This window comes from Euleptes europaea, chromosome 5, assembly GCF_029931775.1.
Source record: "Euleptes europaea isolate rEulEur1 chromosome 5, rEulEur1.hap1, whole genome shotgun sequence".
Lineage (NCBI taxonomy): Eukaryota > Metazoa > Chordata > Lepidosauria > Squamata > Sphaerodactylidae > Euleptes > Euleptes europaea.
The window spans coordinates 68,384,584-68,401,430 of NC_079316.1; the positions used below are offsets into that span (position 1 = coordinate 68,384,584).

Here is a 16,847-nt window from a genome sequence, read left to right on the forward strand (position 1 = left end):
TGTGCTCTGTGATGCAACCGTTCTCTTAAAATCCCCAGCTCTCCTTGCATTCTGTCTAGCTAATGCATTGCCTGGTACGCTTACCAAATTCAAAGAAAAATCTTAGTATACTCTACCAGCTCCTCCTTGACCCTCTCATCTTGCCTCTTAGCAAAATTGCTACATACAATAATCCTTCTGTACCAAACTGCTCCCCTGTATACTCGTACATTGCCTTGTTTACCTTGGCTATTCATAACATCCCCCCTACTTTCCTGGTGGAAGATTCCATTTCAGGAAGAGGGATGAACTCTTTTGTTTGAAAGGGGGGGAGGAGGGGAACAAGGGTTTTAAAATCCTCCATATTAATCTTCTCTATTGTTTACTATTCTGAAATATATGCAGTGCCTTCCTGTCAAAATAAAGAACACATGCGGGATGTGGCAAGCAGACCTATTTGCATTTCAAATCAGCTGAGTCAACACAATATAATGGTCCTGCCTGGAGGTCCTTAGGGATCCACAGTAGCTGACAATGTGTTCTTAAAGGGAGGGTCTTAATTTTCTTTTTCTTTTTTTATAGCCACTTGGCGGTAGCCAATAGCCCTTGTCCCTAAAAGCACTTGCCCAGCGCCTACTCTCAATGCTGCGGGCTTCTACATGGTCTGACACAATAGTTAGCACATTTATTTATTTGAAATCCATTTGCATTCGGGTGACGGGGAAGCAAAAAAAGGGCAGCCGAGAAAAGGAACCTGGCAACAGTTCAGAGGAGAAAAGCTGCCGCGAAAGTGTCTGGGGCTGCCGCTGCCACTGATGCGAGCAGCTGTTTTCATCTGCACTGCAGTACTGCAGCTTCCACCGTCCGATCGCTCCGGGTTTCCCACTGGCGGAATTAACGAGGAAGCTGGCCTGGATTGCAGCTAGCTCCAACACAAGGGCACGCCGAGGATGGGAGGGTCGCAGTCTCTGCAGCAGGCACAGACAAGTGGCCTGATTCGGGAACCATCCGAGGCAATGTAAGTGTGGGGGTCACTTTGCTCCTTTTTTTTTTTAGCCCTGTAAAGGACAGGATTGGAACCTCCACGAGGTAACTGTGGGCTTCACTGAGAGAGAGAGAGACCCATTTATGTGACACAGTCTTTTGTGTAATATTCACTGTGGTCTGCTCAAGGCATAATGAAGGTGTCGTTGGTTTTCAACACTGATTCGTTTTATAAAAATAGTTCTGTAGCGTGTAGGAATTTTAGTTGGAGAAGGGAACCTTTTGTATCATGCAGCGCACGGTAGCTCTCTGTACCATTTGTTTATTTCCTATATGCTCCAGAGACATGATCAATCAAACCTATCACCGTTTTCAATGAAAAATGCCTCTCATTCTGTTTGAAATGCACAGCATGTTTTCATTGTTTTTCCAGGGCTTTCTCCCCCTGCCCCATACAGACGTTTCTCTCAGTACACATCTCCTTTATCTAAAGTAGGTGTTTTTATAGAAGGTTTTTTTAAAAAAAAAAATTCACCATTTCTAATTGCCCTTTAAGATGATGCCTTAATTCTTTCTCAGAAAGGAAAAGAAAGATTAACTGTTCTGTACCATTTAGAATATTGAACCTGGTTTGGACCCCAAGATTTTGAAATGATCTGTCATCTTTAGACTGGAATGTGATACTTGTATATATGGCTTTATCCGTTCATTAGGCCCAGTCACTGCTTCCTTATACCCTGCAAATGTTAAGTGAGTATACTAGAAAGTGGTCTTTATTGGATTTCCTAGAATGGCCTTTTCTTCTTGTTTCAGGCATACAGGCTCAGGTTAATTAACAGGTCTAGCAATTAGTGTATTTCAAGATGCATTGTTTCTGGCAATTTTGATCCATGAAACCTGGTGTACAGGACAATCTTAAATCAATGGAACTTTCATTTAAGTGTGTGCCATGTCTTCTTTGTCATGTAAATCTAGAAGTCCATCAGAGCAATTATCTTTTCCCCCTCCCTCTTCTGCTCAAGAAGAATCTTTTTACAGTGAAGAGTGAATGGTGGATAAACATATACAGTTGCACTTTAAAGTAGGGCTGCCAGCTCTGGGTTGGGAAATACCTGGAGATTTGGGGGGTGGAGCCTGAGAGGGGAGGGACTTCAATGCCATAGAGTCCAGTTGCCAAAGTGGCCATTTCCTCCAGGTGAGCTGATCTCTATCGGCTGGAGATTAGTTGTAATAGCAGGAGATCTCCAGCTAGTACCTGGAGGTTGGCAACCATACCTTCAACACAAGTCCATAAAACCTGGTTGGTGTGACAATATCTATTAAAAGAGTGCCAGCTTCACTGAAAGCATTCTGAATAGCTGTGTGGCTAGTGTAATCTATGGAATATTTTTAAAAGAATAATGCATAGATAACACTTAACATACTAAACATGGTTTGATTTTAAACTGGAATAAAGTGATGTCACATCTCTTAATCTTTCTCTGGTATGCAACTGTTATTGCATAGTGTGTAAGAAATGTAAGTGAAGGCCTGCATTGTTCATCTTAATCTATAATTTTAGCAGTTGGGGGAAAATATATATGAAAGTATTGATCAAAGGAGGCTTCTTGTATCATTAAAGACACACATAATCATTCTGATCTCACCCCTCCCCCTTGCCAGCAGAAACCATGCTGAATGAATTAGGCCTTTCAGCATCAGAGAAGTAGTGCTGCTTTTATTAATGTGGTCTGGAACATCTAGACCAACATCACCTTTTCTCCCAATCCAGTAAGCAACTGGGTTTATAGCTTATCTGAAAATGCTTAGTGACAGAGACTGTTGGTTTCCAGTCAGCTGCATCATAATGAATTATGTCTGCCAAAAAATCCCAACTACATTCTCTGATTCTAAAACAAGATGTGCGTGATGGGGGAAGCCAAGGATTGTGTGTTCTAATATACTCGATCTAATATACTCTAATAATCTATTTGGGCCTCTTTCAAAAATTGCTTTCTTCGTTAACTGACAGGACTCCTTCATGTAGCCTAGCAAAACATTTCTGACCTTTCTAGAGCAAAAGGTTTAGCCAGAGTTTCAGGCTGGCTTCGATTTTATGGGTACATTTTTCTCTCATGGACCGTCCCCCCCATACACACACATGTAACTTCATATCTGAAATTGAATTGAGAACTGTGTTGTAGCTTTTTATGTAGACTGGAGTATGTAGAAGAAGAAGAAGAGTTGGTTTTTATATGCTGACTTTCTCTACCACTTAAGGGAGACTCACACCGGCTTACAATCACCTTCCCTTCCCCTCCCCACAACAGGCACCCAGTGAGGTAGGTGGGGCTGAGAAAGCATGACTGGCCCAGGGTCAACCCAGCTGGCTTCGTGTGTAGGAGTGGGGAAACGAACCCAGTTCACCAGATTAGCCTCTGCTGCTCATGTGGAGGAGTGAGGAATCAAACCCGGTGGACTCTAATCTGGAGAACCCGGTTTGATTTCCCACTCCTCCACATGAGCAGCAGAGGCTAATCTGGTGAACTGGGTTGGTTTCCCCACTCCAACTTAAATAACTGGGTAGGCGTACAGGTCCAACAGTAAGACTTTTTTTGTAGTTAAGTCACCCTTGTATTAGCTGGAAAGAATGATTATTAGAGAGTGTGTGACTAATTGTTTAATTCAGTAATGACTGGGCATCACAATCTTCTCCTGTGCAAGCACAACTGAATCAAATTGGACCTGCACATCAATTCTCTGAATTGTATTCCCATTTTACTCACACAGTCAGTTGTACTGATGATAGCCTTATTAATGTCAGAAGGGGGTGTAAATGAGTATAGAAGAAATTTGAAGGGTTTTTTTTAGTAATTTTTGTCACTCTGTATACATTTGCACCAGGAAAAGAGGAAGACCCAACAAGAGATGCATTGACTCAATAAAGGAAGCCACAGCCTTCAGTTTGCAAGATCTGAGCAAGGCTGTCAAAGATTGGACATTTTAGAGGACTTTCATTCATAGGGTCGCCATGAGTCGGAAGCGACTTGACGGCACTTAACACACACACGCACATACATTTGAGGGGTTGTATAGGTAGTGATCATAATTCAGATTTATGTATATGCATGGGCATTTCATGTACATAAACTGAATTTCTTGTCATCTATCCCATGTTATTCTAAAGGAAAGCTTCATTTACTCTCTGCTCTTGTAGCAAGTTGCCGTTATCCACTGTGTCAAGGCAAACCTGTGTAGGCAGTTGAAAACAAAGGAAAAATTTCCCTCACTGAAACTTTTAACCGGTAAAACATGAAATGGACTAGGCTCTGAGGCTGTAGTTATAAATATTTTAAACTTAGTACTTTTTAAATTTTGCCTTTCCTCAAAAGAATGGGTTGAAGGCAGTTTACAGTGATAGTAAGGATAGGCCTGTCCAAATGGATGATAAGTTCTCTAAGTGAAAAATATAATTCACAGTATGGAGTGGTTTCCAGTGGCTAGCTGTGTTGGTCTGCAGGAGAAGGGCAAGATTTGAGTCCAGTAGCACCTTAAAGACCAGCTAGATTTGCAGAGTATAAGGTTTTAGAGTCCTTCATGATGATACCTTCATTCCTGTCAAAGGGATCTTTGACTCTTGCAAGCATATACCATGGAAATAGGGTTGCCAGCTCTGGGTTGGGAAATACGTGGAGATTTGGAGATGGAGCCTGAGGAAGGCAGGGTTTGGGGAGGGGAGGGACTTCAATACAGTCCATCTTCCAACCCCTCCTGAAAATCTAGTTGGTCTTTTAAGCTGCTACTGGACTCAAATCTTGTAATTCAGTATGTAGCTGTGAAAGCTTGTTGGGGGAAAGGGTAGATTTGTGGGCTATGGGGAAGCATGTAGCACAATTTTGCCTCCCCCTGTGATCCCTTTGGTGGCAAAGAATCACTCCCCCATAGCACTGGAAGAATACTTGGGGTGGATATTGGGGCTCCAGGGATACATGTCAGAAAATTCACATCCCTGAAGAAAATTCCATCTCTCTTTGTTATCTCTTTACTGATGACAAGTTAAGCTGTGATTGCTGTAGCAAGAATCCTAGGGGACCCTGAGTTGCCCTGCTTAGCAAGTCCTTATCTTGATGAATGGAAAGCAACCCTTGGCTAGGGTAAGTTGAAGAGGGGAGACTACTTGAAGGTCATATAGAGGATGGTGCCGAGTTGTTTTCTGTTGCCCCAGAAGGTCAGACCAGAACCAGTGGGTTGAAATTAAATAAAAAGAGTTTCCATCTAGTCATTCGGAAGAATTGTCTAACAGAGTGGTTCCGCAGTGGAACAGGCTTCCTCTGGAGGTGGTAAGCGCTGCTTCCCTGGAGGTTTTTAAGCAGAGGCTAGATGGCAATCTGTCACCAATGCTGATTCTGTGATCTCAGGCAGTTCATGAGAGGGAGGGCATCTTGGCCATCTTCTGGGCATGGAGTAGGGGTCACTGGGGATATGGGGGAAAGGTAGTTGTGAATTTATTGCATTGTGCAGGGGGTTGGACTAGATGACCCTGGTGGTCCCTTCCAACTTTATGATTCTATGAGATGTAGGGGTAGACTGTCTCTCTACTGTTAGTAGAGACTCTCTCTTACTTTTTCTCATTTAGGCCCACACTCCAACATCCTAGTTTTCCGAAGCATTTGATGTGCTTCATACATATTCTCACTAGTAATTACAACTGTCGGTAGATAGGTGGGTAAAATTAGAGGCAATGCAAAAAAAAAGTATCCTATATGATGTAGTAAGAGCAATACAATAAACTGTAATGGACTGTAGTCCTGTTCCCTTTATAAAACTGTTCACCTTTTCATTGTACTACAGCTTTATTTCTTTTATAAAATGAATTCCTGTTTTATACAGTTGGCAGAATAACAGAAGCATGGAAGCCTTCATTACCTCCTCAGGCAAGCCATTCTACAAACTGGGAGTCATGTCAGCGAATCATGCAGGCTGGTAGAAGGAAATAACAGCCCCAAGTGGAATTAGTATACGTTTTGCAAATGATTTGGAATCTGTTTCCACTTTTGTTTGTGCAGTAATTTCCCTCTTTACCTGGTTAAGCTCTGAGAAGTTATGGTACTGCTTTTAAAATTGATTATTTAAAAATAGCACATCTGTGCTATTTACCATCAGAGCTTCTATATGTGGTAACAAAATGTTCATAGTTGTAGTTTTTAAAAAAACTTCAGTTGTTCTTGAAGGCAAAGTCAGCATAATGGTGACTCACCATTCTGTTAGTCTCGGCTTTCACCTCAATAATATTTTAAAAAGAAATAAATTCCAGTTCTTGGAGTAAGAAAGTGATCTGTTGACGTTTTATGGAGGTCCAACTGGCCCTGCAAGATTTAACTATTATTGTAGATACATAAGACTAGAGGATGTCTCTTATCAGCCACAGAATTCATTTGTCCCAGCTTCAGTAGGCAATGTCAGACTTCATTTATAGAGGATCCTTCATATGAGGAGTTCCCATTTCTGTAACTAGATTTTGTATTTCATTTGCTTTTCTGCTTTAGAGGCCACCTGTTAATTTGTTAATATCAATTCTATTTTGAGTCTTGTAGGAGGAGCCCATGAAGGATAAATGTTAGATCAAATTTTTTAAAAGCGAACCATTGTAGCATATTGGTTAGAATGTTGGACTATGTCATGGAAGACCTGGGGTTAAATCCCCACTCTGCCATTAAGTTTACTAATGATCTTGGGTCAGTTACTCTCTTTCAGCCTAATCCACTTCATAGAGCAGTTGTGAGGATAAAGTGGATAAGGGGGGAAGAACCTTGTCCACTATTGTCAGATCTTTTGAAAAAAGATGGGATAAAAAGCTAATAGCAATAATTTGACATAATGTGTTGAAAACAGGACCTCCCCTTTCACAGTATGTTGGGCAGAGTTATGAAATTTAAAAATAAGGGACGTCTGCCAGCCATGAATATAAAGCATCTCTCAAATTATAAAATGAACAGAGGGTTCTAAAAGAAGAACAGTACTTTAATTTGATTTCTTCCCCTGTTGTAAGGAGCTTTAAGCGTCTGTAACAGCATAACAGGTGTCCTAGTGGTAAATACAGTGAGATTTAGTTTGAAATTTGAAGAGGAATTAAGATCAATGAGAACCTTTTATTCGAGGCTTTCATCTACTCCCATAAAAACAGCAGCCATCATTGAAATGGTTAATTGTTTGTTACAGTCTAGACCAGTTAGGTAACATTAATATGTGAATTTTGGAAGTGTCTCTTATGCAAGAAAAAGCCTGTAAATCCAGCTTTTTTAGTTCCAGAGATCATTAAGCGCATCAACTCATGGATAATTTTTACATGGGAGACTTAAAAAGCTGAACTTATTCTTTTTCTACAGCTTTTGAAAAAAATAAGTAAATACATCCCATGACCTAAAAATAATATATATAGTCCTATAAGTAGGAATCTGAGGTATTTTTGTTCTGCTCTTGCGCTGACAATTTGTGAAGAGTTCTGAGAAGTCAGGCCTTGTCTATCAAAGCCTCAACACTGCATTCCCCTACAGCCAGTCTGGCTATTTACCTCTCAGGTTACTTGAAAGAGGTACTACTACCATGTCTGACTCATATGGCAGAAGGCCACATATCACCTACATCTTCCAGATTCCTAGGCAACGTGGAGCATCTGGACATCATGGGTTAGTGAAGTGTCTAATGGCTCACTAAGCAATTTTTTCTACCATTCCTCGTGTGGATAGAAATCAATGCTAGGTCTGGATATGAGGCAACACCTTGCACTCAGGATGGTTCTTCTGAGTATGCCCAAGATAAGATGGAAACATTGGTGGCAAAGGAGTCTGGGCAACACCAATGATAGGAGGATGTGAAATGTGGCATCCTGGATTTATGTGTGCCTTGCTCAACTGGCCTCTAGTGGCACAATCACTTTTTGATATTTAGGAAGTTATTAAGATTATCAGCAGTATATTTGTTAGCTGATATATGCTATAGTAGATAATTCAGCAGTGGCAAGTATCCTGCCAAAACTGTCTGCTGAGAGACGAATTTCATCAGCAGAGCACAGTCTTCTTGCCTACTTCCTCCGAATGTAGCACACAGTGAAATGCTGCTCCTGTGGGATAGGGAAGCACCAGGAATATCATTAAGGGAGGTTAGAGGTCTGCCACCAGATGAAAAGTTTGGTAAAAATCACCATGACCTTCCATCTTCTGTGGGATCCAATCCAATGTCTTTTATCCTTTTCTGTTGGCTTGGAATTAGACTTTTCTCCCATGCCATGGTGGTCCTGACCAGAACTGGTCTCCTGTGTTTTAGTTTAAAGTAGTTCCCAGGTGGCAACTCTCTCTTTAAAATGGCAGTGCATCCTTAGGGCAATCTTGGGGATTCTTGTCTTGTCTAGTTTGCCCCAAAGAGGCAAGTGATGCCACAATTCAAAATAATATATGCAAAAGCTAAAGATATTTTGATTCACCATACCTTTCATGTAATGGTTCTGTGAAGTAAGAACCCTGAAGGCAAGGATATGGTGAGCGAGTGGTTAAGGAAGTTTAAATCTCCCCTTGAGTATTTTCTTGCTTTTGACACTAGTGTGTACATTCTAAATATAGCTTGGTTATTTCCTTCCATCTCTTGAGAGACTTCTGCAGATGCACTGCCTATTTTAGAGAGAGGAGATTATTCAGTGGCCCATTGTTTCTGCTGTTGTCATTCTGCCATTGAGATTAAATGATGAAATTATCTTTGCTTGTTTGCGTATCCAGGCAAAGGAGAATGAGGAGTTTATACGGTGGAAAGCTCATACGCTACCAGAAATTTTTATTAATCTTTAAAGTGCTTCTGGATTCTTGATCTTTTATACTGTGGAGTGTTTGGTTCTTCTTCAGGTCTAGATCTTTACCAAATAAAATGTGAAGAGTTTTGAAATGGGTTTTGTGAACGATGGTTTGTATTAATTATAATGCAGCATCAGATCTGCATCATAGTTAGCGCTGTTTACCAGCTTGTTTGTTTACAAGGAAAAGCAGGTGTTGCTGGTATCTCTTTATATACATCATCTGGGCTGTACATTCGGGACTGTAATCAGGGCTAAGGTAATAAATTAAGGTCAGTGCTAATCAAGGCACCAGCATATGAGTGGCATAAAGTATTTTCAACACTGAACAAATGATAATTCTGCCAAGATCATGAGAAAAACATAAATACGCTTTTTAGTGGTACTTGTGAAAAATTCCCCGAAGACATTTCTGAACAGGTTTTGAGATTTTGCTTTTCCATAGCACCCAAGATGTTATGTTCTCTCCCACAAGAATTACTACAGAGAAAATTTGTCTTGGAAAATTGATTTATATATGTGGACACTATTGTGCAAGTATATGAACATTGATAACTATAAGAATTTAGTGTGTAGTTGTATTTAGATATTATATTGTATTGTTTGTATGAATTTGAGCTTTCGTGCTGTTTTCATTTTTTTCTATCTATTACAATTTACAGCATAGAAGTTATTGATATTGGGCAATAACTGGAGATTGGCAACCCTAGGTCCCCAGCAGTAAGAAGGTTGGTTGTTAATAAAAGCAATTATCCCCCACCCCAGCAATTCTCCCAAAAGTGCTGCCAGCCTCTCAGGAAATTGTCTGGATTGGGGGAAAACTGGCCTTGCATGCTAAGCAAAACGGTCTGGTCTGTTGCTATTCACCACTCATGCTGGGAGTAGCCTACTCCTAGTCTAGCCCAACCCTTATTATTGTTATGATATTACTTATCATTGCTAGGTGTTCAGAGGAGTCCATACTATTAAGAGTTTTATAGATGTTGACATTTTACCTACTGCTTCTTCTCTCAGTGTAGAACTGTGGTAGCCAAAGACCCACCTGGTAACTAGTACACAATAATTGAAGTATCAGAAGGCCATTCAGGAACTGAAGTTGGCTATCCTAATGCAGCTAAATTCAGGGCTGTCCAGTGTTGCATTTGAACTAATAGACTGGTAGATTTAGATGTAAAATGTGCTTTTAAAAATTATTTTCCAAAGAATGTTTTCCAGTATTATAGCTTACTTATGTCCTTCAGTTACCAGTTTTAAACCTTGCTATTCTCAGGAGCTGTCATTTATGGATGGCAAAGAATCTACTTCATTGAAAGGTTTGATTCCCCCTCCCCAGAAGCTCTGTTTCCCCCAAGTATTATAAGTATGTTACTGCTGAAATAGTCTTGGAATCCTTCTCTAGAGACCAATGCCTGTTTTGCTTTGCTGAGCAGAAGAAAGCCCATGCAATTCCTAACGTAATTGCTTTGCACTAAAATAGGCCTCCTCTCCCTACCTCAGTAAAATTTGATTTATAGGATGTGAGCACTATTTTCCAGAATGGAAAGCTGCAAGCTCTGCAGCTTTTGCTTTTAGCATAAACTGTAAAACAGCCACATGACATTATTCTGTTTCTTACTGCAGGAAAAAAATGCAGGTGTAAGAGGGGTGCGAGGAATTAACAGCCAGCCAGGAAAGAGACCTCTTACACACTTCTTTCTTATCTCTAATAAACAAATTGCAGCACTACTTCCATGGCAAAGATAATACAGTCTTGCAAGCATTTGTAAGAACAGATAAAAGCTGCACCCTTCTATGCTGAAGTTCTTTAAGACACACAGTTTTAAACAGGATTTCCTTTGGGTCTGTGTAGCAAATATACAGTCATTATACTGCAAGTGTCAAAGAAGAAGATATCAAAATGGGTTTGATAGTCTCCTTGCTCCCAGAAAATTAATTTATTGCAGCATTACAAGACCAAGGCACATCCGTTGGAGCATTTGAGAAGTACATATTCAAAATACAAATGGAAGACATACATAAGTATGCATCAGAATGGTGAGACAACTGACTAGGGGTTTAGGGGTTGATTCAGTACTGCTAGTATAAAATACATGGAGAATGTTGAATAAGTAAATATAGAACAAGAATGCAGCTTTATATTATAAATGTAAGGGTTTCAAATGGATCTTTTATTAAAGTTAAAACTGTTTACAGGATTTAATGCATCACTGAATTTGAATTGATCCAGAGGCATACCCTGTAAAGTTCATAGGGTACACTGTAGGCATGCGGTTTTGATGGAGCCAGAGAATTAACCCGAGGCTCGCAAATTTGGAAGATAGAAATGGCAAGAATAGATGGAAGTATAAAATTAGGGAGTAAGTTAAATGAATTATGTAGTAAAAGGGAAATCAGGACAGTGTAAAAGGACAGAGTCGTTGTCTGGCATCTGGAGGTTGGGAGGATTGGCATGATTGCTGCTGAAGGGGTAAAAAAAATAACCCTACTACTCATATGTATGGTTTCAGAAAGTCAAAGAGAAAGTCAGAAACTAGTTTGGAAGATTCCTGACTTTGAATCAGCAACATATGATAATCTGCTGACAAATAGGGGAGCTGCCTAGGAGGGGGGACAGGACCTACAAAAGGTGTGATTTTTTCATTGGTTGGTTACTTCTTGAGTACAAAAGATGGAGCAAAATATGTCTGAGGGTTCTTGCGCTTAAATAATTATGTGGCATACTTGCAATTAAGATTCTGAAAAGGTGTGACCTGCACGATGGTAGTTGAGGTGGGGGCTCTTCTACTCTTGGTTAGTGGTTCTGAATATAAATGACAGAGTTGAAGATCCTTGGGATTAGTCAACATGTTATACAAGGTTGGGGGAAGAGGAATTGTGTACATTTGTGGTGCCAGATCTTACTCCCAGTTTCTTCCTGATGCAGGTTTGATTATTGTTTCGCTCAGTCCAAAGAAACAAGGAAACTGAAGTGGAAACGTTGCATTATTTAGTTTCCTTGTGATAATCTTGTAAAGCTTTTCCTGTGAAAGGAAGCTTCTGAAATGTAAATGGAAGGCTTGGAAGTATAGAGGTAAATGGCACCTGAAAAAGTAAAGACGCCTGGAAAGTTTACTGTACTTTGCTGTTTATTTTATCTGGTATGTTTTGCAAGGATCGTTTGCACAAAATGGAGTGATTCCTCGAAGTGGAAAGTTTGCTGGATGTAAGGGGTTTAATTCAAATTGCTCAGTTAGGCTCCTCAGAAAATACAGGCTGAGGAATTCTACAAAGGCCTGTTAAATGAGAATGTTGTATTTTAGTGGAGGCAGGGACGCCCACTGACCTGATTAAATTATATTGAAATTGTTTCCTGCAAAATCACCCACAGCTGCATTTTGGCAATTAAACTGATAGGGATGCTGTAAAGAGTCTTACTGCCTGTTTGGGATAGAAGTATGCTACTCAGTAGAGGGTTGGTCACCTAATGCCATCTTCACTATGTTGGTATAATAAAAGATATCATAAAGTTCTGCTGTCTTTTCCGTAAACACAAGTTGCTTTTACTGATAGATCACCACTTCTAGACACGGAATATTACAATTGCCTTTTTACCAGTGGGATTCAGTTGCCCATAAGAGCTGATATTAAAGGTACTCTTACATGAGCCACGCTGCCTCGGTACTGGGCAGATTTAAGGCAGGCGAGGTACTTTAAAAACCTAGCACAGAAAAATAATGTCATACGACACTGCTGGCAGCCAAGGAGGTGTGTAAATAAATAAACGTAGCAATTTTTAACAAATAACTACAGGTAGACAGGGTTCTTTTTGTGAAGGCTTGAAAAAAACCCAGCAAAGCCAAGAGGAAAATGTTTACGGGTTGTTGTTGTTGTTTTTAGAGCCAGCATGGTGTAGTGGTTAAAGTGTCGGATACGATTGCCAGGTCCCTTTTCGCCACCGGCGGGAGGTTTTTGGGGCGGAGCCTGAGGAGAGAGGGGTTTAGAGTCCAATTGCCAAAGTGGCCGTTTTCTCCAGGGGAGATCAGTTGTAATAGCAGGAGATCTCCAGCTAGTACCTGGAGGTTACAATAAGTGAAAACACCTGTGCCAGAATTAACAAAGTTAAAGAAAATGGCGGCACGGAGGCTTAAAAATACAACACCACACTGGAGAATCACAAAAATCAATATATAATAATACCGGGCATTAAATAATGCCAAACCAAAAAGTACAAGCATCTTACAAACATTATCGTATATGCATATCTCAATTAGACCAAACAAAAATTCCTGAATCGGGTGGGATACACTCATCCCGGAGAATCAGATAGTCCCAAAATAAAGAGGTCCAAAGGTACAACAAGGAAGAACAAGGGAGAACAAAGGAGGACGTGTGGCTAGTCGTTGGTGCACGTTTCAAAAGCTTTCTTCAGCTCCAACAAAGTTCATGACAACTAAGGACTTTATATTCCGTTTGGAAAGTAATCACGTTGTCCGTGGACCGTCAGCTAAAAGAAAAATGTGTCAAGGAGAATTCAAGTGCGCATATGATTTCTTATGTTATAGGCGGTATATAACATAAGAAATCATATGCGCACTTGAATTCTCCTTGACGCATTTTTCTTTTAGCTGGCAGTCCACGGACAACGTGATTACTTTCCAAACGGAATATAAAGTCCTTAGTTGTCATGAACTTTGTTGGAGCTGAAGAAAGCTTTTGAAACGTGCACCAACGACTAGCCACACGTCCTCCTTTGTTCTCCCTTGTTCTTCCTTGTTGTACCTTTGGACCTCTTTATTTTGGGACTATTTTATTCTCCGGGACAAGTGTATCCTGCCCGATTCAGGAATTTTTGTTCGGTCTAATTGAGATGTGCATATACGATTATGTTTGTAAGATGCTTGTACTTTTTGGTTTGGCATTATTTAATGCCCGGTATTATTATATATTGATTTTTGTGATTCTCCAGTGTGGTGTTGTATTTTTGAGCCTCCGTGCAGCCAGTACCTGGAGGTTGGCAACCCTAGTGTCGGACTAGGATCTGAGAAACCCAGGTTCAAATCTGCACTCTGCCGTGGAAACTTGCTGGCTGACCTTGGGTCAGTCACACACTCTCAGCCTTGACCCTGGCAAGTATTTGGATGGCAGACCTCCAAGGAATACCTGAGGCATGACACCTCTGAATGTCTGGTGCCTTGAAAACCCTATGGGGTCGCCATAAGTCAGTTGTGACTTGACTACAATAAATAAATTAATAGGCTTCTTGACCAGAAATGTAAAGGCTTGAAAAAGAACCAGAAAAGCCAAGAGGAAAAGGTTTAGTTTAGGGTTTGTTTGTTTTTAACTCTTCTGTCAGTGTATCCAATGGGAAAATATTGAAATATGGGTTAGTACTTTTAGAAATCTCTTCTGAAATATATTCTGTTTTGAAATGAATTAAATGCTTTAAGAGGGAAGGTTTTTTACTCAAAACAGGAGTGTTATTGAAGATTGTTATATATTCTGTAAAAATATACTTTTAAATTAATAAATATACGAAGTAGCGCAGTTTTGTAAGCTAAACATTAAATGATGCATTTTAAAGCGGTAAAATCATTTCAGGTTTGATAAGAAAATATTTAAGTCTTCCCCAACAGTTACATTTTTCCTGAATTCCACCCCCCACCCACAGCTTCAAAATTTCTAGATATGTAACCTCTATTCTTGACTCTCATACATATGAGAAGGTTAGCAGTAAATTCCTAAGAACAGTGGAATTATACCTGCATTGGTTATACTAGAACAACTCTTAATTTTGCCATCAAGCTAAGGCATTTCCTTTGTTATGCCTTTTTTTTTTTTTGTTACCACCACTGACATGGCTTCTGGCTGCAGTTCTGTCTCCTCGCAGCATGGGCTTGTTATGATGGTTGATTTAATCATAGGATAGATGATCTTATCCCCAAACCCCTACAAGGGTATGATGGCAGTCCATTAATAATTAATACTAAAAAATGTGCCCCAAAGGACCTATTGGGTAAATGGATTCTTGAGACAAGTATGTACCTCACTGTCTTCTGACTGAGGGTAGCTGCTAAAGCTAGGTACCTGGACAGCTCCCTGTGGAAAGAAAGGGAATGACTTTAGTACAATGACTTTTAATGGTAGCTGATATATTATTGATTTATAAATTTACATGGGTCAGATTAATGTCAGGCCTTTTGTTCTTCATTATAAAGGATAAAAATCAGTAATCTGGCAATGGTAAATCATGGGGATTTTGGGATTTAATTGCCAAGTGTACGCCAGTTGTCTACCTCCAGGTGGCGGCTGGAGATCTCCTGCTATTACAACTGATCTCCAGGTGACAGAGATCAGTTCTCTTGGAGAATATGGCTGCTTTGGAAGGAAACATCTGTGGCATTATACCCCACTGAGGTCTTGCCCCTCCCCAAACCTTTCCTCAGGCTGGACCCCAGATTCTCCAGTAATTTCCCACCCCAGAGCTGACAACCTATGTCTACGTCTGATTCTAAACCTATATTATGGGGTGGGGGAGAACTCTGAAGTACTAGAAAGGAATGTAGCTATGTGCTTAGACATGTGGTTACCCCTCAAAATGACAACTATATTCTCCTTCCCATGATACTTAGGACAGTTTAGCCATGTTTTAACATCATATACGTCTCTCACCACAGCATAAACAGTAAAAATGAGTTCAGCATTGTTTAGCGGCTCTGATAATAACCAACTTTTTATTTATGTACTGCTATTTTTAAAACAAATGGGTTTGAAGGTTGGGGCTAGAGCCACATAAAATCACATTTATCATTGATGTCTCTCTAGTATTGTGGGAAAGGCCAGCTTCAATGCTGAATTCGACTGGGAGCATTATAAATGTCTTCCTTTTCTTCCTGCATGCCTGACAAAGGAATCCAATAAACATAGGCTTAAATTATAGACTAATTCTGTCATGCTGCTACTATAGACAGTATAGTGCACTACAGGGATGCAAAGTAGATGTATTATAATGTAAGTTAAGAGACATTACCTCATAATTCACCGTCTGTATGTTTCTCTTTGATTCCAAAATGCTTTCTGTGATGAACCATTGTCCTGTTGGCCATATTGTATGTGAGGGGCCTGTCACACCCTTTTTTTTCCTATCCAGGAATTCCCAGGAAGTATTTTTGTATTGCTCATTTTTCCTTAGGTCTGTTATTATGCAAAAAACTAGTTACATTTGTTAGCATAAAGAATAGAAACCTCCTATTTTCATAAGTATCCTTGTTTGTTTTTTCAAGAAGCATGCTATTTTGTGCAACATCGATTTGTCTCTGTCACCAGGTTGGTGGGGTATTGTTTGCAAATCCTGAAGGTTCAGGTTTTTTAAAAAAGTTGCTTCTCTCTCTTTCTACTGGATGCTGTCTGGTTGGAGTTATTTTATGATGCGATTTCAGATGCTTTGAAAAGATCTAAAAAGTACTGCTAAAAACTAAGGTTGTGTTTATTCCATGCTGGGACAAAGGAAGCTTTTTGCTTTTCAGCCTGATTTCAAAATACTATCTTTTCTTGGTTCTGTTTTTGTCCATTATATGTCTGTGCAAATTTTAAATGTTATCCTTCACAACAGTAGGAACAGATAACACAACCTTGCTAGTTAGTTTAACACCTATAATATGAGAGGAACCCTTAATTCTGACAGAGCCCTAATTGAATAGTATGATAAATTCTAATTCAGCAATAAATTCTAATTCAGTCTCCCTCTAAAGTTTTTTTGTTGAAGAATGATCAGGTAAGCAGCAGAAAGTCCTGAGAGAATGAAATGTTTTCCCATTTTTGTTTGTTTTTTCAATTAGAAAGAATTAAAAATGGAAAACGATGTCCTTTCCATTACTGAAGGGTAGGAGAGGTAGAAGTATACCTCTGGCTCAGATCTTGGAGGGTTGTTGCCAAACAAAGTAGACAGTACTGCTGGGTTAGCTAGACAAATAGTCTGTTTCTGTTAAATGCTGTTAAAACCTTCATATATTTAATACACATTAAAATGTTAATACATACTGGAGTAAAGGAACTCTATATGTAATGAGCTTTCGTGAGTCACAGCTCA

General features: G+C 39.8%; 1 protein-coding gene across 7 annotated transcripts in view; it reads left to right on the plus strand.

Moving 5' to 3' along the window:
* Nucleotides 1-16,847, plus strand: part of TACC2 (transforming acidic coiled-coil containing protein 2) — a 164,698-nt gene that overhangs the window by 81,502 nt on the left and 66,349 nt on the right. Inside the window, exon 1 of one of the 7 annotated variants that reach the window (XM_056850225.1) lies at nucleotides 835-997. The exons of the other annotated variants lie outside the window; for them this stretch is intronic. Coding sequence (XP_056706203.1) covers nucleotides 930-997 — 68 coding nt within the window. The 5' untranslated portion in view covers nucleotides 835-929. Of the gene's footprint in view, nucleotides 1-834; nucleotides 998-16,847 lie in introns of those variants that run through there. 7 annotated transcript variants of the gene reach the window in all.